Source organism: Aphelocoma coerulescens, chromosome 2 (assembly GCF_041296385.1).
Source record: "Aphelocoma coerulescens isolate FSJ_1873_10779 chromosome 2, UR_Acoe_1.0, whole genome shotgun sequence".
In the NCBI taxonomy this organism is placed as follows: domain Eukaryota; kingdom Metazoa; phylum Chordata; class Aves; order Passeriformes; family Corvidae; genus Aphelocoma; species Aphelocoma coerulescens.
The window spans coordinates 146,963,507-146,986,111 of NC_091015.1; the positions used below are offsets into that span (position 1 = coordinate 146,963,507).

Below are 22,605 nucleotides of genomic sequence, written 5' to 3' on the forward strand. Positions count from 1 at the left end.
ATTACATTTTTCTAGTTGTTGCAGTAGAGCAGTCTGAAGCTGCAAATGCCTGACAGTTGCATTTACCTGACCCCATGCCTGGTGTTGTTCTCAGGTTCCCAGAGATAAAAGGCTGTTGTCTGTTAACAAAGTGAGTGATAATCAAGAAGACCAAGATAAAAGGTACGGTATTATTCAAAATCATACACCCAGCTACTGAAAGTGTTGATCAGTTGTGAACTGAAGGAACTGTGATAGCCTGAGGGGTTTATGGTTTTCTTTCAAAAGTTGAAAGAATGAAAGCTGTTTTGGGATGCACATTTTACTCCTTTTTACTTTTAATTGATTAGAAAAAATGGATAGTATTCTCAGACATGCAGTTTGCAAAGTAGCAGAGTTTTGCTATCTGTTTGTGTTTGGTGGTGTTGTTTTGCTGCTGCTGCTGCTGAGATTAGTAAAATCAGATTATATTGACAGTTGGCTATTGGCTGTTTTTCTTTGTTTTCTTGTTGTAGGGCAAAAAGTGAGTAGTTTGACCTCAGTAACCTCATTTATAGAGTCTTATTTAACATAACTTAGGGTCTGCCCAGCAAATAAAGTAACTCTCTTAAAATGATTTGCTTAGAATGTTTTTCTCACTCCTCTCAGATTTCAGCTTTTCTCTGTAGGCTAAAAGTTACTTGAGTCAAAAGAAGCTGCCTCCTACTATTAAGACTTGCAAAAAATAAAGAGTGCATATTTTTGTAGAAAGAATGAAGTTTTTACATACTGGAAGGTATCTCCATATAAAATTATGATGCAGATGAGCCACACAAGGTTTATTTCAATGTAGCTAATTTGTGGCAGCCTTAGATGGTCTCCACTAGCTGCTCTCAAGGTGAGTGTTTCAATAGGTAGTAGTATAAATTTACTGTTTTGAAATAGGCTGTGAAATTTTTTTTGAGGGATAGTTTTTCTTCTACAAACACCAGAGAAATTCCTAAATTGAGTGTGATTGACAAAACTGGCCTTCAGTGAAAAGCCAGGAGAGGGGAACTGTAGTGTCAGAGCATTTTTCCTGGTTGAAAACAAAGCAATGTTATACCTACTAAAAGTTTTAGGAGTTAACAACTTTGTCAGTGCACTACTATCAGCAGTCAGATTGCTTTCAACAGCAACTGTGGGTAAATGTGGGAATGCTGCTGAGGTTACCTTGTAGCCACTATAGTTACTGATCTACTCTGCTATAATGGGCTTCCTGGGTTTGCTCTTTTAAAAGAGCATTGGTACCAGAGTTAAGCAAACAGTAGTGGCCTGTCAGCAGCCTGAAAGAACATGCCATCAGTGTATGATTTTTGCTCTTGATATTCTGCCTATTTCATGTGCAAAATATCTACTGTGACTAATCCATACCTTACCTTACACTTTATTCTTATTTTGTGTCTAAAGGCTGTTGCACTGCTGGATTGATTTTTGCATCCAAATTATAAGCTAAGGCAAGAGCAACCCTGGATACCCAGAATTTATTGTAACAAGTCAAATCAAATGTGTTCTCTTTCCCCATTTGTTAAAGAGCACTGGACCTCTCTGCTTGCCTCACAACTTCTTTTGCCTAGTATTTGTTAATGTATTACTTTTTATGGCAGTGGCTTATCAGAACTGAAAAATCTCCTTCCCTGACATCTAAGACTGTTAAACTATTTAAGGAGGAGATTTCCTCTCTCAGGACAGTTCATAACATTTTTTGGTTTTGTCTCACAGAAATTGTCTTAATACCACGGAAGCTCAGAATAACTTAAGTGGGGGAGAGAACCGTGTGCAAGTCCTGAAGACAGTGCCAGTTAATCTTTCCTTGAACCAAGATCCTTTGGAGTCGTCCAAAAGGGAATACAACACAAATGTGTCTGGGAGCTCAACGCCCATCACAGGGACCGCAGTGACTGTGGTTAAAGCAGAAGAATTCACCCCTGTTTTTATGACCCCACAAACACACTATGCAAGAGGAGAAAACGAGGAACACCGAGGGGTTATCTTTGAACCATATGAAGTGTCCAACATTGCTCCCCACACAAATTATCTCAAAGATGACCAGCGCAGTACTCCTGACAGTACCTACAGTGACACCTTCAAAGATGGAGGAACGGAAGTAAGTTTTTCACCTCAAATTAGCATCTAAGAACTCAATAAAAAGCTGTAAACAAGATTAGGGTATTTGAGCTTGTAAACAAGATAAGGAGATTTGAACTGTCCACAAGAGCCATTAGAAGAACAGTGATGCTTGTTCAACAAATTAATTTCTACTCCTTGCTGTATTCCTGTCAGGCTGTGCTCTGATTATAGGGGAGCATCATGAGGCATTTCAGAAGACAATTTTAAAGATGTTTATTGAAAATTCTGAGAATAATAAGTATTGATTTTTGTCTTTGGAGATATTGTGTCAAGTAGAAGATAGTTGTCATTCTGAAAGAAGGTTTATTTACCATTAACAAGATCTGCCTTCAGACCTCTTTGTAACAGTAAGAAATAGCGACCACTTTGTAACAGGAAAATTCTAAATGTTCTTTTGGAAGCGCAAATGAGTAGTGACAGCCTCTGCTGCTGGATAAACCCCAGTAATTTATTCAGAAGCTGTTGCACTAAGCTCTATTCTGCAACACAAGCAAGTGAGAAAAAGTGGCAGAATTAGACTAATAGAGTGGATAGAGAATTCAACAGGCAAAGAACAACAGCATGTACATGTACAGGAATGAGGAGAAAAAAGATAAGGAGAGCTCTGTCTAACTATTTTACAGTTTTACTGAGTCCAAGAAATTTTATAGTCAGCTTTAGTATGGTGAGTACCCTCTGGCTGCTTTTGCCTGCTGCAGAATAATGCGAACAAGCTGGAAATGTGGAAAGGTAAAGACTATTTAAAGTTGACAGTACCTCTGCAAATCATTAGAGATATTAGATGGTAAAGCTCCCTTAGGGATTTTCTCTTCCCAACTCCACAAAATTGTAAACATAGCAAGAGTATAAGGCAGCTACATTAAGGTTGAGCTGCCCTGATTGAGTGTATGAGAAATTTACTGTGTGTTTGTGGACATGTATTATAGAAAAATACATTTTCTCCCTGAGCAACATAGATCCAGGATGTCTGGAGGTGAAATCTGTTTTCAGATATACAACACATGTAGGTCAACTAAATGAATAAATAATGAAGAAATCTAGCTTCCATTGTAGAATAAGTAGGATCGAACCTCGGATTAGAGACACTGCTCTGCATTATCAAATCACATTATTTCAGCTATTTTCAATTGTTACTGGTAAATGGCTCTTCTGGTACCATTCTCATGGCTTTCCCTGGGGTGCTGTAGCAAAGTGATTCCATTACACTGATTTGTTCTGGGTCATGCTGCTGAGAGGTTCCCAAACAGTCCATCTGCTCTGTGCAGAGAGCTGTCAAACATCCAAACTTGTTAAATTTGGATGTAAAAAGGAACTCGACATCTATATGTTGGCTTTGCATCCCAAATTCTGTGTTATAGTAATTTTGTGAAAATGGTGATATATTGTTACATGTTTTTAAAATTATTGGTTAAGAACAGGGTGCACTACTTGTCATCTAGGCTTTCTGTGCAGTCTGTGGAGAAAGAATCAGTTCAAATCTGCTTGCCAAAAGTAGGTGGAGTGGTTTTCTAGGTGCACTGACCCCTCTCTGTCTCCACTTCCCCTATTGACTCTACAAGGGACACTAGACAATTAACTTTAGGTCCCCAGCCATAGTTGTTAGGTGGGGTGTTGGTGGCCTTCTAACCCCAACTGTTCACATGCATGTGGCATGGGAGCAGGAAGAGCTTTGCCACCATGCTGCAGCCTCACTCAGCACTGAGCCTGTCCCTTTGTTTTTTCTCAACTGCCCAAACCCCAGGATGTGCTTTGCCTGGCTGTGCTCTGACTGCTTCTCCAGCCGCTGTTGTGTAGGCACAGCTGGATGCAGCAGGTGTGGGGAGACCATAAGGTAAAATGTCAAAACGCACCAAAAGAAACTTAGGCTAAATTAGTATTTAGAAGTAGGAATGCAGCAGTTCTTAATAGTTTTCCTAAGTGCTTGCAAAGTATTTCCTAAGTGGTGGTGAGAATGACTGGGTTTGGATTTGCTCTAGTACTTAGAAGCATTATAAATACATATTTAGAAATGGTTTCAAAACATTTGTGGAGTGACTTAGTTGGTTATACTGAAGGAGTGCTGAGTTTTTATAGATCACTGTGGTAGTGAACACTTTGGTCAATCACGTGCTGTATTCTTCAGATACAATTTTAACAATTATATGAATATACCATTCTCATCTCTTTCATTTTCTTGATTAGCTGTGCTTAGTTTGTTAGTTCTTTATAGTATAAACAAATTCTTTGAGGTTAGGTAAGTAAATTGAGTGGTTTTTAGAATGACAACTTCTAACCTTCATATAAAATGCAACTAGCATATTAATATTCACTCAAGTTTTTAGGTATTTTGAGTTTTAATTCGTTGATGGTTTCTTTTGCGCTGTCTTTAAATAAACATAGTTACACTTTTTTTGGTATTTGCCTTTTGATTGTATCAAACAGTGTTTAATTGGTCTTATTTTTCAGAAGTATCGGAGTGTGTCAGTGGGGGCTGAAGAATATATTTATGAACAAACAAGGTATGGCATAAGCTTTGCAATGTGTTCACTGGCATCAGGCAGGAATGTATTGAGGAGTAGCTGCCTGCGTCCTCTTCCTACCCTTCCTTTCTTCACCCAGGGGTACCTGCAGGGCTCCCTTGGTGCTGCCAAGCACCAGTCTCCTCTTATTCTCTTGCTCATGTTAGCTCTTGGATCTGGCTAGTTTATATCTTCACCTATTGCCTTCGCTCAGCATTGTTTTAAATTATTAACTCCTCTGAAGCCTTCCTGAGGTACTCAAGATGAAAACTGTTGAGAGATTCCCCAGATAAAAGAGCATAGCTTTGACAGCCAGGTCATGAAAAATCTTTTCAGGATGGCAGAATGCACAAGTCAAATGTCCAGTTGAAAAGCTTCAAGAAAAAGCTTCAAAAATTGAAGTTTGAAAAGAATACTGTTCTTCCTAAGCACAGAAAAATGTGTATGTAGCATGGGCAAACACTGCAGAGTCCCTTTATCTAGTAAAGACTAGATAAAGGGACTAAAGTTTTTTAAGCTGATGCTTCATTTCATGCTTGGGAATGGTTCTGTTTATATCTGAGAGATTACTCTCACTTTAGAAACAGGAACATGCCTACGTAGTTTTCGTGGATTAGGCAAATAACTGCGACTGTGGTGAAGGTTCCTTACAGCTTGATATTTTTTCTGAAGAATGTTAAAACAATTATTAACTGCAGTGAGCTCAGAACTGAGTCGTTATATAGGCAGAAGGTATGAAACAGATATTTAGCAAAGGCTGCTCACTTACTACACTGAACATTTGTAAAATTGAATCCTGAAGCATTGGTGGTGTTAACAATTCTCACACATTTAAGTATTTTGTGCTATGGCCCAGGTCACATTAAGAATGAAACTTTTGAATGTACATTAAGAAAACTCTCAGAAAAGATGTATTTAGTTTACCTGGAAGTGGAAGGCTCAGAAATAAGAATTTCAGATTGAAAAAAGAAGTGGTGAATATGAAAGTAATCAGAAGTCTGCTAGAAGATCCCTTAGTGACTACGCAGGGGTTTAGTTGAGACTCATGGTGACGTTCAGAATAGTATGATAATAATACAAGTGACTGCAATAAGTTTTAAGAGTGAGAGTAATCCTTCTGGTCTAGGCCATGCTTTGATTGCCCACTGGAAACAAGAAGAAAACTCTCAAATGGTACTGCAGAGAGGCTCCAAAATTGGCCAAGTGCAATGTGTCTGGGATTTACATTTTTTGACTGAAACATACAGAATGCCAGGAAACAGAAGACCAGCCTGTGGCAGATTGTAGGCAGTTCTGTTAAGGCATTGTGTGTGTCTGACTTCGATCATTCTAAGCCCTTCTCAGCACATATCCTCGTTAGTTCTTCTGCCTGGTTTGAGGTTTTAAGGCACATCTCCCAGGGCACTCAGCGTGCTTTGATGTGTGTCATGAAGTGGTCTTGAGCACACAACCTGCAGTCCCTTTGTGTGACACTAAATCAAGACTGTGCCCCTACCTGTAATGGGTGGTCCATCCGTAGGACAAGTGGTGCAGCAGGGTGGATGCTGGGTCTGCAGCACTGGTGGTGTAGCTCTTCCGGTCCACTCAGACAGGTCCACACTTGCCAGTGGTGGCAGTGCCTCTGTTCCCCCTGCACATGGGACAGAGGGGCTGGGCCAGCACATGGCACAGCGGAGGGGACGGCGTGCCTTTGTGCTGCCTTCCCTCTGCATGCAAGAGTCTTCACGGTGGCAGCAGCTGATGGTGTGGAAGCGCCAGTGCTGCCATCGGTGGGTTGGATAGGTATAGATGAGTGTGTGCTTTTTATCTTAGTTTTGCTTTGATTTGTAACTTTTAAGCAACTAGAAAAATGACTGGATTTCAATTTATAAGCTAAGAAACACTTAGACGTTGTCTTCATTTGATTGAATGATTGCTACTAAACTGAATAATTGATACTAAACTATCTGAAACTTCTTTTGGATGGAAAGACTGGATCTGTTGGGTTTTTCTACCATTTCTTCAAGTGGGGATTTAAATGTAATTATTATCTATGTATTTTGTTGTAGGTTTTTTCCCCATTGGATAGTTGAAATATTTTTTGTTTTCCCTTTATTTCGATATTGCTATGGCAGTACTATGATGATCCAGAGTATTTTCTTGAATTATAAAGTCAAGGATACACTGTTGTTTTGGACCAACATATATCCTCCTTTTGGTTCTGCTCCGGCACTGCTTAAATACTTTGCTGAATTAGGACCTTTGTGAAAATACTTCCGCCATATCTCCAGTTCATGAGGACTCCTTGCTGTAAGGTTCCTGTGCAGTTTGAAAAAAGACTTTTTTTTTTTTTTTTTGCAAGATCAACATTATTTTCATTTAAGAGAATGTGAGGAGCTGCAGGCATCATTTTTAGTGGATTATTGTTCAAGCCCATTATTGGAGGAGGTGGCTGAAGAGGCTCAGTGAGAATTGTTTCCAGCTAACATTTCACTAGTTAATGGTGCCTTAACTTTTCATGGTTTGGGAACTGCTTTGAAATTGGAAAGTTCTTCTGTGAAAGGAGGGTCTTTTTGAGATCTAAAATTTCAACACAAGAGTAAACTGTTTTTCCCTGATATTTTTTTAAAGGGAGATTACTTGATTGAAGATAGAGCTAAATGTAGGCACTTCATTCAGTCTGACTAATTTTGAAAAGAAAGCTTATAAAAACCTTGATTTGCATGTTGTCTTTAAACAAATAAAGTTGTTGTCCCTTCTCTTTGTATTCCTTCTTTGAACTGTGCTGAAAGTAGCAGTTGGACTTTCCATTCTCTGTGTCCATCTTTTGCAACACATTTTATTCTGGTTGGGAATTTAAAAAAATTATTATTTATTTATTTCTCTTTCTGCAACACTTCTAAGTTTAAATGTCTGTGGAGCTGATGATTTCCTTCAAATCATACTGAATCCCCTTCTGATAGTTGGCACTATCATTGTGGGGTACAGAGTCTTATACTTCATAATGGTTCCTTTCAGAGGAAGTACAGATCTAGCCTTGGATCCAAGAGACTTAGAGTCCAGATAGTTTTATGCTTGATTGCGGGACCTGATGAAGCCAAAAAAAGAAAACTGCAATTTTAAATTGCCATGTGACATTTTCCTGGAATTTTGTTACTAGCTTCTTATGCCTTATACAATGCAATAATTGCATAATAAAAGAGAAAAGGAGAAAGTGATATGGATTTTTCTCTCCTTGTCTTTTCAGCAGCACTTTTCAGTATACGCTAGAAGCAACCAAGTCTCTGCGTCAAAAGCAAGGGGAAGGACCCATGACCTACTTGAACAAAGGACAGTTCTATGCCATCACCCTGAGTGAGACGGGTGACAACAAATGCTTTCGGCACCCCATCAGCAAAGTCAGGGTATAGTCCCATTTCTTTCCTGGGTGGGAATGGAGCTCTGCAGATTGATGTGGTTGTGGTTGACTGGCTTTTAATTTTTTTTTTTTTCTTGGGGGAAGGACAGAGCAAGCTTATTCTCATGCTCAGTGTAAAGGTGGGAGAGAACCATATTGATGGTGGTAACAAATGTTTTGCTGTCCAGTTTTTTCAGAGTGTGACCTTATGAGTTAATGATATACATATCTGCCTCAGTTTATGGTTTGGCAGAATGGTGATTACATAGATACTACACTTGACACTGGTGAACTTATTGTTGTGATTAAAGCAAAGAAGTCCAAGATCTGCCACACTTACTGTGTAGTCCATCTTCACTCACTGATGCACTTCATAAGCTGCTTTCCAATGCATTTCAGAGAAAATGTGAAAAGTTGAATCCATTCTTTGTGACATAAATTGTAAATTATTTTCATTGTGTGTGAGCTTTCATTTGATATTCACCCAGACGTGTAATAAAATGAATGATTTGCATTTTAGATTCTATGTGTAGAACTGTAGTTTGTGTACTCAAGCAACATCTACCTGGTGAATAGGCCTCCTGATTTCCTTGGTAATATTTTTGAGTTAACAAATCCTAACCCAGTAACCTTGGAATGAACAATGAGCCCTGTAAATTTTACCCTGAAGCTGGCAGGGCTGCATATGTATGAGGCTGCAAAAGTGTTTGCATCCGAATACATGAAGTACTCCAAAAAATGTTGTGACTTTTGTTGAAGGAACCAATGAAAGTCAATGTGAGCAGAGAAGGAGACAACAACCTCTATGTCACTATCATACATGAAGTTTAGAGAGACTGTTCATAAACAGAGGCAATGATTTGGAAACCTGAATTAGCAGTTAATTTTTAGCCTGGTTTCCTGAGGATACAAGGCTGTTGGCTGAATCTGATGTGAGACTGCTCTGTTGCTACACAATGTCTTTCCCTGCCACCCGTTACTTCCCATTTTATGGTTCCAGCTCTAGCACTTGTAGAGCTGAAACAGGAGTCAGGAGCTCACTGGTCTGACTGAAAACCAGTCCTCATATGCCTGGTTTAGTGCACTGCCACATGAGTTTTGAAGCTGTGGCAGCAGAAGGGTGGAAATTACAAAGGAGAGGTGAGACCACATCCTTCTGGACGATGTAGTTGACAGAAGATTGTGAAACCATGTGCAACTTTCCACAATCATGTTCTGTTTGCCAGGGCCCTACTCAAGTGACTGTTGAATTTATTGCCAGTTCCATCCAAAGCAAATAGAGGGGCAAGAGGTTTTGATGGTATTAAACCTCTACAAGTTCCCTGTAAGTGGCTCATAGAGAAAAAACGTTAGTGCTGTCCTTGGTGGAAAAGCTAGTCTGCATGGCCAATGCTGGTTAGTGCACCAGCTGGCCAGCCACACATGCCTGATGTCCACCCAGTACATACAGGCATTACTCAGGACTCCTCCTCCACAGTTTGTGCTGCCTCGTGTCCATGGAGAGGCTAGCTAGACACGGAAGATGTGGTGATGGTGTTCAGCTTTTATAGGTGGAATGTAGAAGGTCACAGAGTACATGAAGGGTTATGCTGGTGACTGTGTGGAGGGACATAGATCATGAATCTATTGTGATCCAGCTCCTCAGCTTATAAAACATCTTGATGGTGTTTTTTTTGTGCTTAATGTCTCAGGGTTAAAGAAAGAACAGGATATTTAAAAGTGAAGTTTTTGTTCTCTGTGATTTGTTTGCACTTAATTTTAACTGATATGATCATTCTTTCATTGTTTTGTGTTGTTTTGCTTGCCGACAGCAGGGCTTTTTCAAAAAGCCTATATTGCTTGTGTAAAATTTTGCATAAAAATTCAATCTGTTTCCTTGAATCACAGTTTAACAAAGGGAATTCAGAACATGAATTGAAAACCTCAGCAAAACTCAGTAAATAGTTACACTGAATTTTTTAAATACATGTATGCAAGAGTCCTGTTCCCAGGAAGGGTATTTGGACTGTGTATGCTAAACTGAAAATGTCCTGCCTTTAGCCAGAGAAGATGACTTTTTAAAACTAAGAATATGATTAAATTTGATTTGGACTATCAAGAACATAATCCTGGGCCTTGCATTATTTTACAATTACATTTCTTCTGCTCTGAGTCTTTATGTACATTGTAATACTGGACTGATTAAAACCCTTCAATCTTCTACGACCAAAGTACTGGGAGTGGGTGGTGACTGGATCAGAATTAGAAGCATATGGGAGATTTTAATTTTTGTGTTCCTGACTATTAATTATTTTAACTAATGTGACTTTGGTGTTGTTTTTCATAGAGTGTGGTCATGGTTGTTTTCAGTGAGGATAAAAACAGAGATGAACAGCTGAAATATTGGAAGTACTGGCATTCCCGGCAGCACACAGCTAAACAGAGAGTCCTTGACATTGGTGAGTGTAAGAAGATCTCCAGATATTTCAGGGAAGATTTCAGATCTGGAAAGCTCTGGTGCCTTGCACAGGAATATGGTGGAATATATTGGCAGTGGCTGCAAGGCTTGTACCACAGTTTCTAGCAATGGCTCATTCCTGCTAGGACTATGGGGTCTATGGCGCTGGACAGGGACCATGCGGAAGGAATGGTTCTCAGTAGTTACACAGAAGAGCTGCCCCATGCATGTGTATTTAGTGGTGTACCACCTTCTGCAGTTGGGATGCCAAGGTCTGCACCTCCTCGGGCATGGCAGAGTGTCTGTTCCCTTTATTCTTTCAAAGGCTGATCCAGTCTTTGATCCAGGAACAGTTATGTTAGGTAATTGATGTGGGATTGCAGCTCAAGAGTGAAGATGTCATCACTGTGGTGACTGCAAAGGAGTGTGCAGCACTCCTACACCCCTAGAGTTTGAGTCTTGTCAGTGTCAGCAGTGAGGGAGAAGCAAGCTCTGGTGTGCTATCCTGAGAGACTTGTTTACCGTTCATCCCATCTAAAGTATTTGCAAGCTCACTTCAGCCTCAGCTGTCCTATCCACATGCTTGGGAGATTTTAGCAGAGGAAGAGCACGTACTTGCTGCCAAGGAGCCTGAAGTTGAAGTCGGTGGCAGTGTCTAGACATCAAGCGCTTCTCCCCTCCCACGTGCAGTTTACACATGCAGATTCCAGTCAAAGGAGTCGGCAAGACCAAAGCAGACAAAGTCTATCTTGTTTTGACCGCCTGAGGGAACCAAACCATTGAATGGCAGGAATGAGAAGGGGCAGAGAGGGGGGTGAAACCAAAGTGGGGTTACTTGTAGAGAACATTTGGAAATTTTGGGGGCAATTGAACTGGGTGATCAGGGAATCAGTCCCCAAGTGGTCCTAATCACTGCAGTGCCTGTAGATTTTCAAATGCTGCAGTTTCCACTGAGGCCTGGTGTTATTTGAGGTCAAGTGTATTTTGTCCAAGCACCTCTTCCAGAATCTTGTCTCTGCCTCTTGTCTTATCATCATTATTCTGGCTGAACTGTTTCATTAACTTCTTTCTTTCCCTACTTCCCCCCATTTTCTTTTCTTGCCCTTTGGGGTAGCTAAGGCAGTAAAACCACCACCCCAGACCAAATTACTTTTATCGTGACACATTAAAAGAACAAGCAGGCCACGTCACAGCTGTTTCTGAAGGCTGCCTGGTTTTTTTGTGCTAGTCCCTACAAGCTTGTGGTGGTAATGCTCATACCTTTGAAAGGTATGTGCTGAGGAACTCGCTCCACTGTAGTGCCAACACCCTCTGACTCCACTGCACTTGTGGTGTCCTGGCACATTTCAGTTGCCTTACCCCAACAAGTTAACTTATGATACATATTCTGTGAAATAGCACTCTGCAAAATAAGTGTTGTGCATGAGCTGTGTGTTTACCTGTGTTATGGTGAGTGTCTTTTAATTTTCCATTAGTTTGAGGTGAAATAGCTCTGCGCTGACATTTGAGGCACTCTGGCGCATATTCTTTATTTGGACTGCAAACATGAGCAAAGCACGGTGTAGTAAGACTTACTGATATAGCACTTCTTGTCAGATATAAGAGCTGTAAGAGCATGGTTCACCTCAGTTTTCAGAAAAAAAAGACTTAGATGTTGCTCAGTAGTGTTTTCTTGAGAACAACTGAAATATTGCCATAGCTCTTACAAGTATGGTATTTCTGAAGTCCATTTCATTTTCTTTGGCACTTGCATTATGGCTTAACTGGCTTATTAGGCCAGAATGGCTCCCAGTTATTTTTCCCATACAAGTATCAAGCTGCATTTAGCAAAATCTTCTAGTTTTATCATCAAATGATGTAACTGAGCAACTTAATCCGAATTTGAAGTTGGCCCTGCTTGAACCAGATAACCTCCAGAAGTCCCTTCCATGCAAAATTATATTGAATGGCTCTATGAAGATTTCCCTTTACATTAAAAATTCAGATCCCTGAAGGAGTCATCTAAATACTGAGTTAATGTCCAGGCCTTGTGTAGTTAACAAAGAAAATTAAGTGTCTATAACTCTGCATCACCTGTTCCATAGATGTTACTCTTATTTTGATGTTTGTAGCATGTTTAATATCTGTGAATCCTTTTTAATTGTTTATGAATGCACTTTTAATCTAGAGCATGATGTGGTCCTTAGTAGGCAGAGGATAGAATTAATTTGGGATGCTCTAGTTCTGGGCTTCAGCTGTTCAGCTCTCAGATGGGCAGGGGGACTGTGTTTGTGCTGCTTTCCATAGTGGCAGGGATATGTCTGCCTTCTGGCCTGCAGTTACATTCTGGAGATGAGAGGAAATAGTGGCTTGCTCCTTCACTCCAGACACACAGGAGTCACTGCTTTAATTTGTTTTGTGTACTGGCTGGTGCACCTCCTGGGAGGAAGGATGCTTGAATGGATTAGGTGCAGTGTCAGGTCTGAAGATGTGTTGATATTAATAAGATAAGCATGTACTTACATGTATGCAAGTCCTTAGTGCTTGAGGAATGAACCTGAGGGCTTGACACTTACTAAGCAAGAAGGCAAGGTATTTTCCAAAATTTAGGCTGTGTACTGTAGTGGATTTTTCTGAAGGAGTAAGGTGCTTGTTTACTTTTTTTTAGCAGGAATAAGGGGGGCAGGGGAAAACAGTTGACTTTTTCATGGTGCTGTGATATTGGATCACTAACTTTTTCTTTTAAAAAATGTCAAATAAAGAATACAATACTTAAGTGCAGTGGGTATTGATTATTTAGAATAAGTACAATAATTTGACATACTGGAACAGGTTCAAATGTGAAGAGCGGGTGTGGAAGCTTTGTGCTCCAAAGAAACTTACCCTTGGTTTTTTTCAGGATAGTTTGTATTATTTATGTGCACAATGCAAAAGTATACAATGACATGTAATGCATGATTAGTGTTTAGCATTAAAAATTTGCCATTGTTTAATATGCAATTTTTGCAACAAAAGAGGAAATAATTTCTGTGCAGCCATTTTTTGCATATTGAACAACCTGATTTTCTCCTTCTGGTAACTCACAACAGGAGAAGAGGAAAAATTGTAGTCACTCTAACAGCTTTCAAATATTCAGAGGTGTAAATGCTTTCTTAATCAACTGAGGATCCTTCTTTAATTGCCTGTAAATTGAGGGGAATAGGATGCACCTCTGCTTTTTAAAAGCATGTCACACAGACACTCTATGAGATTTGTGTTTGGCAATTAAAGGAGAGGCATGTGCTCAGTAAGGGAAGGGTTGGTGGGATGTGAGGCTCTGACAGCCTTTTAGGATAAGAAAACATGTGTCTTTACGAGACATCTTGTTCATGTCTTTCCAAAGTGCACCTACACAGCACGCCCATATGCAGCAGTCAGTTGCACGAGGCACTTTCTGGTGAATCATAAATTTAAGAGGTGGGTGGATGTGTGCACATGCATATTAAACTACTTATGTGTTTTCTAATTCCTCTCATTTGCATCCCTATGCTGAATTTAGATAGTGAAGCCAATGACTTCAGTTAGAAAGGAGATCTGAGTTCAAGGTGGGAATGAAAATCCTGCCTGCACTCTCAAACACATTGTTAATTTGCTACAACACCAATTATCTTGTGCTGTTCCTATGGTCTGAACAGTGATTTTTTTTTTTTTTTTTTACTGTATCCAAAATTATTCATGTGTCCCAGGGACACAATTTCACTTGCCCAGTGAGATGCCAGCATTCTTGTGTTTCAAATGAGAGAAAAGTATACCGATTTCCTGCCTCAAACATGAAATAATTCTTCTTGCAGCCATTGTTTTTGTTATAAATGATTTTAAAGCAGTTATTACCTAGAAATAATTTTTTAGAGACCAACAGCAATTATTTTTTAGAGACCAACAGCAAGGGAAATGAATATTGAAACCATTTGTGTGTCTCACAGAATAGGAAAACATCATCTTTGTGTAACTGATTACAAAGCTAAGAATCAGCATGCTTCTGAAGCACAGATTTAGGCAAACTTTAGATCAGGAGTGTAATCTCAGCCCTCTGGCACTGAGTCCAATTACAACCGTTGAGGGATTCTTAGGAAATGTTTGTCCCAGAGAGAATTGTTCCATTTGTGTGAACAATCTGGAAGTTCCTTTAATCAAGCTGATATTATCTGGTATCTCTTAATCTGTCATCAAAAAGAAGAAAATGTGTTAAACTGTCCAGCAAAGGGAGAGAAAAGCTGCACTTGTTCCTCTTTTCAATTATAAAGAAGATTTGGGAGTTGTCAGTTTTACATAATTTTCCACCCTTACTGTTTTTGTGGGAGGGTTAGTCAACTTTGAAATTTTCCTTTCTCTTGCTTTTCATTCCTTCCAAAATGCTAGTTTATTGATGATAATAATAACAGTACTTGGAGAAGAAGTGAGAGGAAGGTGCAGATTTTGTAGTCAGACAAATCAAATTTTTTTTTGTTTGTTTGCTGTTTTAGTAGTGTACATACTTTGGAAAAAGAATCTTTGTGGTTTCAGTTCTTTGTGGGGGATTTTTTTGTTGGTTTTTGTGGAGTTTTTGGTTTTGTTTTTAATAATATATAAATATTAATCCAGCATCCAGTGCAGTAATTCCTGGGAAAGTTGAAATTCACTCTGGTGATTTCCTCCAGTGATAGCTCTTAGACATCTAGAAAGCTTCTTTAGGTTTTACCATAATGTTTTTTCTAAATGTCAAGGTTTAAACAGTCCCTCAATGCTTCAGTAGTTTTCTGTTAATTTTCCAGTTTTGGCCATTCCTTGGCCAAGGTAACGAATGCAACAACTCATTGCCAGTAGAGTCTCACTTACTTCTTTTTGAGAGCCAACAATATTTTGCAAGAACGTTAGATAGTGATATATTATGCATAAGACTTAGGTTGCATTGTATTACCTCTTTGCAATTAAGATTATTCATAATTAATCATAAACAATACAAGAGGTAGTTTTGATCCACTAGACAACCCAGCTTAAGAAGTAAAGAAGTACTATGAGTTGTAAAACAGAAAGTTCAAATTTTTTCATGACTCTTGGTTTTTTCTTACAGCTGATTACAAGGAGAGTTTTAATACCATTGGAAATATTGAAGAAATTGCATTCAATGCTGTGTCCTTTACTTGGGATGTCAATGAGGAGGCAAAGGTGAGGAGAAGCCATGCAAACGGTATCCGTTTATAAATACCCCCCATCGTTAGGCACTCTTTGACTTCTCTCCTTTCTGACAAGGAAGAGGGCTTGTTGGTCGGTGCCCAGCCTGAGAAACAGTTAAAGATTTTATCCTATTTGCAATGTCAGGTGTATGACACAAGCTGAGTGTTTTCTTTCTCTAAATTATCAACTTTCTTTCTACACTATAAACATCTCCAATAATCAATATTCTGTAAGTTAGACTATGCCTTCCCTTGTGTTAGTGCCATTATTTTTTATATTGTTACATAGACTATCTTTGCAATTGGGAATGAATGTATTTTTGAGGACTAAGGCTTTTTTTTTTTTTTTTTTTTTTTTTTAATGGTCAAGTACCCTCAGGCATGGGGTTTTTCATTCAGGAATGTGCCTGTTAAGTGGACCTATAAACCGGGACATCAGAACACCTTAACTAGTTTCTTACAGATAAGGTTCCACAAAGGCTGTCAGAGTGCTTCAACTGCCTGGACTAGTGTGGGAGAAATGAAAAACTGCCGGTAATTATAAGAAGAAGGTGGCCCCCGGAAAGCAAACAGCAAGGGAAATAGGCTGTGTAAAATGAGTGGGGGTAATGCAGTACTCTTGGGGATGTAGAGTTAATAAACAGCAAACACTGAGCTCACCAAGCTCCTGATACTGTTTTCATGTTGAATACTAAATGCCCAATGTCCAAGTAATGCTATGAATCTTTCAAATACAGAGACATCTTCATGCATGATTGCCCACTGCATTTCTAACAGCATTAGAGAGATTGCATCGTGTGAGTGAGTCCTCTGAGAAATTGTATTGAACACGGAGTGGTAGCATTAACACTTGCTGTCCTGACTGAAAGTGCTGGCTGTTTATAGTAACAGAGATTTTCATCTCTGATGTGCATCTTAAAAGAAAAAACAATAGTTCTGAAAATCACCCAGCTCTTTCAAAAGCAGGTCTTGGTAAACAGAGTTGTACTTGTCCAAGTTGCTAATGGTGCTGTGTTTACTCGTAGTGATTACATTGTCTCCGCCCCAGATATTTCCCTATTATGTTTTTCCATTTCAAAATACAGCTGTATGTTGTCCTCTGCAGTCACAACAGGTGACTGGTGTGTGTGTGTGTGTGTGTGTGTGTGTGTGATATCACTGTGCAAGCAAATAAAGATTTGGGATCTCCAACACAACAGTCTTTCTCAAGGACATTTATAGAAGCACTACCAGGGCTAGAGCATGGCAGTCTTGTCCCAGGACTGGCAGTTCTCTAAGACATCTGCATTTGCAGCTCCAAGCCAGACTCAGCAAGATGCCATGTTGATCTAGGAACGAGAAAGTCACACCCACTGAGGACAGGTGTTAACCTTGGATGTTTTGTTCTAATCTCACACCATTCACCTTGTTCTTGCCTTGGGTGCCAGAACATTAAGAACACAACTTTAGCAATGATCACTGGAAATAAAACAAGCCAAGATTTTAAAATAAAGACTTACTGTTGCTGGATTAAAAAAGAGTTAGGAGTGAAATTTAAGCTGCTTGTATTTCTGCAGGAAATAGTTATTAAAATGCAAATTGGCTTATGCATATTTATTTTGGGGTATCAAATATCTGATCTTTTAGGAGCTTGAACTGCAAATGTATTGATAAAAGAGGATTCATAACACGCTTTAGTGTTGGGCTATCAAGCATAAATCAGGTTGTACATGAAAGCTTATCACCTTGTCTGCACTCAAGTGTCTCCCTCCCTACACATGTATGTGTACCTGCTTGCTCCTGTTGGAAAGCCTAATACAATAACTGGTTACACTGGGTCTGGGGATTCCCATAGGATGCCCCTGCGGTGTTGGAAAGCTGTGGGTTCTGAGGCACGTCACTACAAGCTGTTTTTTCTCCACCAATTACCTCATCCAAGGGAGATGAAGAATTTCAAGGCATAATTACAGACTCCCTTTTCCTAAGCTTTTTGAATTACGATCTTTCAACTGGCTCCATTGTTTCTGTTCAGTATTGTTTTCTATTTTCACCACAATTTCAAGATTAAAACTTAACCCCCTCAGAGGCCCAAAGGCCTTTCTTTTCCAAGTCAGACAAAAGTGGCACACAACAGTTCTTTTTAGGGCCTCTGAGATGGGGTGTGATGAAGCACTCTACTGGCCCTGGAAGAAGCAAGAAAAAAACAAACTTCTTGTTGGAAGTGCACAGGGGAGTGATGTGGAAAATCAAACAGAAGCAGTTGAAATCACCTAAACAAATACCCATCTCTCTCCTGAGCAACTAAATCCCACATCTAGGAGGACCTATCCTGAGTATCAGATTTCTCGCTTTCCTACTTTGCCATATTTGTCATTTGAAGTCAGACTCTTCCTCTCACACACAAGCAGAGCGGGCGCTAGCCTCAAAGCCCTTCAGGATCAGGGTATAGGAGGATGGGTGTGGCAGCCAAAATCTGCCAGCTACCAGTAAGCCTGTGAAGGGTTGGTAAGGCAGCATCGCATGTGGGCCTTAGTGGAAGAAACAGGAATCCAGAGGGTGCAGGCACAGGCCTCTCTCTGTTGTCCCAGTAACGTCAACAGAACTGGGCTGTTGGCTCCAGTTCGCCGTGCTTGGTGCATTGTCTTCCAACTGATGCTTGGCAGAACAAGTCAATGGAAAGGGAATCTCGTACAGTGCAAATCAAGATGTGGAATAATCACACTATTGCTTTCTGTGGACTAAAGAAATTGCACCAAAGTCAGAAACACCACTCTGCTAGTGTTTACTCTGCTGTACCTGGTTGACAGCAGCAGGCCCCTTGCCTTCTGGCAGAGCAGAGTTAGTCCTGGCACATCCCTACCCTTTTCTCCCTTTGGTTGAACCCAAATGCTATGTTTGGTATTTTTAAAGGTGTTTAAAAAAAGATGAGGAAACAAACAACAGTTAACAAGAACTGGCTGGCTTTTAAACTATCTTTTAAAAGTGTCTTTATAATATGCTAGAAGTTAGGTAGTTGCCTTGCTGCTGCCCTATAGAAGATTTTGCTGCAGCATCTGGCCCGTTGACAAAGTTCTAGTGGAGGCTCTTGAACAGAGTTCAGCTTCATTTCTGATAGACATTCATCTATCTACTTGCTTTGTTAGTGCTGACAGAAGTTAGTTTGCAATAAAGATGATTAAAGACCCAGAATTCTCTTGGTCAAAGGATAATATATTTATCATAAATTATACCAGCTCCTTGAGATATGTCTTCTGTCTAATAGGTACTCAGCTCATTTAAATTGGCTATGATGGTGTTACTTCTGAAACAATTAATTTTATATTTCTATGGAAGGTACTTTTTAGCCTTAAAACCAAAGATATGACTTCAATGAACAGTTGCTAACAAAAAATGTCACCTTAAAGAGACAGACAGTTTTCAGTGATATCAAGAGAATACAGATTTCTGCTAAGCACTGCAACTTGGAACCTGCAATAAACAGACATATTGGTGGCTGTGTTATTCAGGCAGGTGCTGGCAGATACTTTTCAGTGAGTGCAGGAGTTGTGTGCTGAGCAGTTGTTGTGTATACTTGCATGCAATCATTGTCCTGCTATATTTAACTGAAATGTAGATCTTTAATCCGAAGTATGCTGAAGCCTCTGGGAACCTTTCCAGTTATTTAATGAGTTTTGGCATAGCTCATACAGTAATAAGCTGTTTTCAAAGAGTGAGTGATTTGCAGGATTAGGTTCTTGGATATTGTGGGCCAAAATGAGCTCCAATTCCAGTGAGTACAGTGGTAAAATCAAGCTTATAGAGCAGCACTATCTCTAGCAGTGATTTGTATTGTGACAATCCATATTTCTTAAACATTGTTAGTGATACTTAGGACAGGCTTTGACTAGTACAAGAATTTTTTTTCCTTAATTGTGAATTTCCTTCTCAAGTTACATCAAATTTAATTTAATTAGGAAGGAAATTAACGTCTTTCTACTCTCAATATGTAAAGGTTAAAGGAAAACATGCTTCATTTTGGGCAGTTAGTAGCAGAAATTATGTAGGATTAGACTTGGCAGCTACTTTAATAAACCGTGTCTGTGTGTGTAAGTGTGCATATATATATATATATATATATATATATGAGTGTATATATATATGCGAGACATGCACACACACGTGTATGTATTAAAGAAGAGTTAACCTGTGGTAGCACATAATGTTGAAATTCCGTGTATACAAATGGCTTGGTAAGTATGCATCTGGGATTCAAAGCAAATGGCATTTTTATGTAGTTGCCGGGGTGTGGTGTGGGTTGAGGAAGCTTCAAAAGAGTAGTGTAAACATTTGCTGGAGACATTTGTATTGAAATAAAACAAAGGTCTTACCTTTGTGTGGGATTTATAAGGTAACGGCTGGTAGGAGAAACTATAAAGCCACACTTTCTGTGTATACAGGAATGATGGGATTGATGTTAGTCATTTGAGAGACGAGTTGTTTAACTCTTTGTTGTTATGGTCTGGAGGGAGGAACCTTTTAAAACAGGCTTTTAAAAGACCCCTCACCCGGGTTCTACGTATTGCCAGTATTCGGTGGAGAAATTGCTTTACGTTTCTTATTTTGTGCCATAATGCACTCTTCCCTCCCTTCTGCCCTTGGCAGTTTCTGAAACAATGGGAGCCAGAAATGTAAATAGTAATAAAAGGCTTATGTTAGAAGTTTCGTAACTGTAGACATTTAAAGTGTATAAGCTGAGAGACCGCAGCAGGAGTCATGTTGGCTGAATTAAATAATAAAAAGGGAAATGCACTTTTGAGCCTTGCTTTCTCTTAAGGCAGCTTACTGTGTTTGTGTCTTGTACATCCCTAATTATGCTGCAGTATTTAACAAACAGCAATTCTCATAATAGCAGCTACACCGAGGAGGAGTGCCATCCCCGAAAGACTGAGTGCTTTTTCTAGACATGCTCTATAACAAACAGAAGAGTTGTCGTTATATTAGGCCACTTGTGAAACTTTCTCAGCACCAAATGTTTCTCAAATTAGTATTTAATTGCCAATGGCATGCCTGAGCTGGAGAGTAGATGGGTGGAACTCTGCCATTAATTGCTCTGATCTAAGATATGCTGACATTAAAAAAAAAGACATCACTATAATGACAACCCAAATGTATTCCAGATAGCAAAACATTGCTAAAATCCAGTTTGCACAAGAAAAAAAAAAATCAGTCTGTATTTGGGTAAAATCATAGTCACTTTTATTAATATAGTTTTAAGACAAGTATAGACAGGGCTTGGGAGGGAAACAGTGATTTCTCTTCCTGCTACTGTCATTTCTACTTAACTCTACATTTTCTAACCTTGTTAATTCTACTATGCAAAAGACCACAGCAAGGAAGATCTTAAATCTGGGTATCTTCTAAGAAAAGTAGAGCAGCACTCCTTTTCATGGCTGCCCATGGAGTTGATTTGCCCCTTGTCTCATTGAGGGTGGGAGTGCATGCATTACGAAGAGGAGCTGGGAAGAGGGGGAAGGTGAGTGTTGCAAAGGGCAAAGCAGACTGTACTTGGACAAATGGCTGAAATCATTGCTGCTCAGAGCAGGTCACTGCTTTGGGGAGGTGGTTTCTGGTCAGACCAGGGGAGAGAGAAGGGGACTGTCCAGATGTTTTCCCAGATCCTCTTCTCCATAGCAGCCTGCTGCACTGGTGCAAATCTTTAGTCAGGCAAGGAAAAAAGAGACCCTAAAATAAATAATAGAACCTATGTCCTCTTCCCTTTCCCTCTATACACGCCCATGTTTTCTGAATCCAAAGTTAATGTGGTGCTTTACGGGAAAGCTAATAGAGCATTGCATGGAGACAGAAAACGTCCCCAGTATGAATGATCTGTATTAATTCGAATCTGTCTGTCTGTCTGTCTGCGAGGTGCAAATGATATGACAGAAAGTGTAGTACACTTCACGTGTATGAGTGCACAGTCATTGCTCCTCAGAGAGATCCTGATGTATTACAGTGTCAAGACAAGATATTGAGTCTTGCAGCACCTATCTATTATTCATGCTGAATAATCTGTTATTGCTGTATGGGGCTCTTGAAACCATAAAGTCTGTCTTCCCTAGCTGCTCCTACTCTGTTCTGTGATTGTGGAGGCAGTGAAAGAGATGACACAGTGTATGTAGTTGATTAAGGTGGGACAAGATCTTTTTTTGCTTCTCAGCTGAGTATGCAGCAGGGGTGGGAGATGTACAAACTGCTAAGTAGATCAAAGCCTGCACATCTTCTCACGTTTGAACATACATTTTGGAAAATCCCTGTGCAGAAGTATGGGCTAAAATATAGGGAGACCAGTTTCTGTTTTATGCTAGACTTCGTTCCACTGCTGTGTGTTCACACACACTTTAAACCATTGCGCTGACTCTATAAATTATTCTGAAGGCAAATGAAAATTCAGGCTGTCATATTTCAAAGGTGTATTTGCGGTATCTAGCTTACCTTTGGAGCTGGAGGAGATCAACTTGTAATTTGAAACAGAAATAACATTATCAGCTTCAAAATCAGAGTTTCACCTAGGGCCTTTCCCTGCCTCCTTCTTCTCCCTGCAGTTAAAGTTCAACTATTTCATTTGTAAATGCAGCTCTGTGATACAATCAGAAGCAAAAAGGAGGGGCCATTAGCTCAGTCAGGCAAACAAGCTGCCCTGGCTCCATCATAAAGACCCTGACTGTATGTTAACTTCTGCCAGGAGGGTAAAGTATCCCCCACCAGCCCTGCTGGAGCCCTTCTTTATTCTCAGCTGTCTTTCTTAGGGATGTTGCATTCTGGTCACTCACGCTGTTGGTTTATTTTCCCTGTTTGTGGAATGGAGGGGGAGAAGGGGGGTTGTCCTTCATGCTCTTCCTTCAGGAATCCTCCCAGACCCCAGGGGCCTGCTGCCTTCTCCTCTGCCTGGTGAAGCGTGCATCAGGTCTGTTTGAGGGAGCTGTTTGGGATCTCTTCTTTCCTGAGTGTCCTTATTCTTCTGGAGCAGGTTTCACATCC

The 22,605-nt window shown here is 39.9% G+C and overlaps 1 protein-coding gene across 5 annotated transcripts in view; it reads left to right on the forward strand.

Annotated features, from left to right (window-relative positions):
- The window catches only part of GRHL2 (grainyhead like transcription factor 2), a 68,018-nt gene that overhangs the window by 15,879 nt on the left and 29,534 nt on the right, over positions 1 to 22,605 (forward strand). For 4 of the 5 annotated variants that reach the window (XM_069005260.1, XM_069005256.1, XM_069005258.1 and 1 more), the window contains 6 exons: positions 95 to 162; positions 1,720 to 2,104; positions 4,573 to 4,625; positions 7,852 to 8,008; positions 10,328 to 10,439; positions 15,507 to 15,601. In XM_069005260.1, coding sequence (XP_068861361.1) covers positions 95 to 162; positions 1,720 to 2,104; positions 4,573 to 4,625; positions 7,852 to 8,008; positions 10,328 to 10,439; positions 15,507 to 15,601 — 870 coding nt within the window. The remainder of the gene's footprint in view (positions 1 to 94; positions 163 to 1,719; positions 2,105 to 4,572; positions 4,626 to 7,851; positions 8,009 to 10,327; positions 10,440 to 15,506; positions 15,602 to 22,605) is intronic. The other variant, XM_069005259.1, reaches the window with a different exon arrangement.